The sequence below is a fragment of the Vitis riparia genome, chromosome 3 (assembly GCF_004353265.1).
Source record: "Vitis riparia cultivar Riparia Gloire de Montpellier isolate 1030 chromosome 3, EGFV_Vit.rip_1.0, whole genome shotgun sequence".
In the NCBI taxonomy this organism is placed as follows: domain Eukaryota; kingdom Viridiplantae; phylum Streptophyta; class Magnoliopsida; order Vitales; family Vitaceae; genus Vitis; species Vitis riparia.
This window is the reverse complement of record NC_048433.1, coordinates 822,007-826,153: the sequence shown is the minus strand read 5'-3', so window position 1 is coordinate 826,153 and position 4,147 is coordinate 822,007. Positions and strand designations below refer to the sequence as shown.

The 4,147-nt window shown below is 33.5% G+C and overlaps 1 protein-coding gene across 1 annotated transcript; it reads left to right on the top strand.

The window, feature by feature from the left end:
* Positions 1-236: 236 nt before the first annotated feature.
* Positions 237-3,727, top strand: LOC117909149 (stemmadenine O-acetyltransferase-like). The gene is made up of 2 exons (XM_034823047.1): positions 237-558; positions 2,595-3,727. The coding sequence occupies exons 1-2, from the start codon at positions 253-255 to the stop codon at positions 3,582-3,584; spliced, it is 1,296 nt and encodes a 431-aa protein (XP_034678938.1). The 5' UTR covers positions 237-252; the 3' UTR covers positions 3,585-3,727.
* The last annotated feature ends 420 nt before the right edge of the window (positions 3,728-4,147 follow it).

Sequence of the window (4,147 nt, the reverse complement as noted above, 5' to 3'; positions counted from 1 at the left end):
TATTCTTTGAATTATGATTGGTTAGTAACTTAGTTTCAAGTATCAACAACCTTCCAGTCCAATAATCAACAAATAGTCACTGATAGACGAGATTAACAAATGGTCAACATCAAATTAAATGTGTGGTATTCAAGGCAAGTAGAAGGATATATCTTATTGCGTGGCCTAGAAACCATTTCCTAAACATCCAAGCTGAAGGATTTTTCCCACTATCATTCTTCCCTTTCCTTCTTTGCTCTTCAAAAGGCAACAATGGGGGTCCAGATGCTGTCTACCAAGCTGATAAAACCATCATCTCCAACGCCATCCCACCTCCGGACCTTGAAACTATCCCCTATTGACCAACTATTTACATATACAGCCAAGCCGTCTACTAGTTATCACTACTCTGCCGACAGCAGCAGCAGCAGCAGCAGCAGAAGTGAAGATGTTGAAAGACGAGCCCGCTTGGAGACATCACTGTCAGAGACCCTAACTCGTTTTTACCCGCTAGCCGGAAGATACATCAAAGATGGTCACTCGGTTGATTGTAACGACGAAGGGGCTGAGTATTTGGAGGCCAAAGTGGAGGTCTTCCAAATACACTCTTATTATTTAATAAAAAATAAAATAAAATAAAAATAAAAACATCTCTATAAAAGATGTGTATGGATATTATTATCAATTTCTTTTTTCATTTAGTTTCATTCTCAATTTACGGAACACTCGAATGGAAACATATAATCACTATTCAAACAAAAGAATTTGAATCACTAAATTCATCCGTGTTTGAAAAAATATATGAATGAAAACAAAATATTAATTGCTCGTTCCCATGTACCAAATATGAATTTATGACATGTTCACTAACTTTAAAGAGAAAAGGAGAGGGAAGAAATGAATGAAAGGAAACACGATGTTTGATTTTTGAAAATTTTGAGAGGAAGTATCGAAATTAAATATAGAGAAAAAGTAGGAGAGAAAGAAAATATAATAAAATAAAAAGCGAAGAAATATAAAAAAATAAATTTAAAATTAATAAATTATTTTTATATATTATTTCAAATTCTTTCACTTATTTTAAGTTAGATTAAATAATTTGAAAACATATAAAAATATATAACTTTTTATTTAATTTTAATTTTATTAATTATATTAATTTTTTTTTGTATTTCTCATGGTAAAGTCAAATAAAATAAAATAAAATATTTTTTGTTCTTTTTTTAGTATTTTCTTGAAATCAACACATACTTAAAAGAGATGATATTCTATTCGCGTACTGAGTTGCGTTATTGGGGGTTGTCAGGTAGGCATGTGATGCATGTGATTGGAACAGTCCACAACAATTATTTTATTCGTCTTTTTAAGGCAAGTAAAAGGATATATTTTAGGGAATTGTGTTTTGCATCCCATTGGATCCAAAATTAAACTTTGCCCATATAAATTTATCGTTTAAGTTTAAGACTTGAAAAAAGTATAAAAATTAAGTAGGTGGATATAGATTTTTTATTTTTTCGAAGATATTTGCTTACTATCAAAAAAGAAAACAGAAAAATATTAACTTAAATTTTTTTTATTTTGTAAATCTCAATAAAATTCAATATAATTAAACGATTTAGAAAAAGATACACCATTTTTCAAAAAAATAAAAATAAATTATCATTATTATTATTTAAAAATCAAACATATTGGAAAGTATATATTTTTAAAATTATGTATATAACAAATAACTAAAAATATATCAAATTTATTTTTTAAAAATTATATACTTTTAGAATATATATTTTTTTTAAAATTTAGTTTTTTAAAAATAATAAAATTTTAAAATAATTATTAAAAAAATTAAGATAAAAAGTTTATCAAACATTATGATAAAAAATAATTTTAAAAAGTATATTAATCTCTTTATAATTCTGATTAATTATGTAATTTATTAAAAGTTAATTTTTGATTCAACCGAATCCAAAAGACAATTTTACCGATACCTTGTGCCTATATATATTTATATAAAAAAGTGACAAACAGTGAACTACTAGTCAAGTAGAAGGATATATCTGATTGCCTGGCCTATATATATTTATAAAAAACTAACAAACAGTCAACCACAGAACAAGTAGAAGGATATATCTGATTGCGTGGCGTATATGTATTTATATAAATATAACAAACAGTCAACGACAGAACAAGTAGAAGGATATATCTTATTGCGTGGTCCGATCCTCTATATATCCATAGAAACCATTTCCTAAACATCCAAGCTGAAGGATTTTTACCAGTATCATTCTTCCCTTTCCTTTTTTTTTTCTCTTCAAAAGGCAACAATGGAGGTCCAGATGCTGTCTACCAAGCTGATAAAACCATCATCTCCCACGCCATCCCACCTCCGGACCTTGAAACTATCACCTATTGACCAACTATTTACATATACAGCCAAGCCGTCTGCTATTTACTACTACTCTGCCGAGAGCAGCAGCAGAAGTGAAGATGTTGAAAGGCGAAACCGCTTGGAGACATCACTGTCAGAGACCCTGACTCTTTTCTACCCGCTAGCAGGAAGATACATCAAAGATAGTCACTCGGTTGATTGTAACGACGAAGGGGCTGAGTATTTGGAGGCCAAAGTAGAGGGCCAACTCAGTCAACTTCTAAGCAGGAGAGATGAGATGATCTACCAACTGGTTCATTTATCAGGTGGACAATCAACAAGTCCCATAGCATCGATTCAGATCACCAGGTTTGATTGCGGAGGACTAGTCATTGGAGTTCGCATTCATCACATCGTTACTGATGGATTCACTGCGGCTAGCTTTGTCACCGCTTGGGCTACTGCAAGCAGAGAAGGCGTAGGTAAATTAATTTTTCCTACTTTCGGCTTGACTTCTTTCTTCCCGGAGAATGATTTACCTATACTGAAGCCAAGGCCTCCCCCGAAAATTTCTGAAACGAATAAGGTCGTGACCAGGAGGTTTGTGTTTGATGGGGCCAAAATATCGTCCCTCAAGGCCAGAGCTCATGACCCCAGGTTCCAAAGGGAGCCTTCACGGGTGGCGGTGGTGACAGCCCTGATATGGAGAGCTCTCATGGGTGTAAGCAAGGCAAAACATGGACGCTTGAGGACTTCTCTAGCCTCCCATAGCATAAACTTGCGGCCAAAAATCGTCCCACCATTACCGCCCTTGTGCTGTGGAAACCTCACTACAAGGTATAAAGCCAGATTCATGGCGGACGATAGCAACGGGGAGTTGCCTGATTTGAAGGAGTTGGTGGGTTTACTAAGAGATGCCACAAAATCCAATGCAGCAATGCCTCGCGAGGATATGTACTCGACGGTGATAAAATCCAGGAATGAGTTACACGAAGATATGGAGGACGAAGAAGTAGATGTGTTTCTGTTCAGTAGCTGGAGTAGGCTGTCTTTCCACGAAGCTGATTTTGGTTGGGGGAAGCCTGTTTGGGTGAGTAAAATTCATTTTCCTGCTGACCAAATTTTTCTGTTGGACGGTGAAGGTGGTGATGGCATTGACGCATGGGTGGGGCTGAACCAACAAGACATGCTTCAGCTCCAGCAAGATGGCGACATTTTGGCCTTCACTTGCTCTGTCTAGTTTTCCATCTTGCTCTCCCTCTTTGTTTTAGGCGTGCGTTGTGCTTGTTTTCCAAGTTGTCTAGATTTTGGGTGGATGGATCCGTGGTGTTTGGCTTTCCATTTGAAATAAGAATAAATATGATTTGAATATTATTAATTTAATTGTTCTTTAAAAATAAAATATTAATAATTAAAATAAATTAGAGACCAGCTTTTCTCTGCTGAAACAAAGCATGCTAATGAAGAACCCTAAAAAAGGGAGGTATTAATATTAATAATATCAAATAAATATAAATATTAATAACCCATCCCTTTAGGTAGCATGCCCACCAGTCTTGATTAACCTAACACATTCCTTTAGTATTTGTAAGGCATAAATCAGAGAATGAGAGATCCGTTCTCAGAGAACCCAAAAAACAAAAAAAAAAACATTTTTATACTTTAAGAAGCTCTTAAACAAATTTTATTCTCTATAATATCAAATAAATATAAATATTATTATAATAAAAATGAATCTATTACTAATTATTTATTATAAAAGATAATTAATTTATTTACCATCAAAGTTATATAAATATAAAT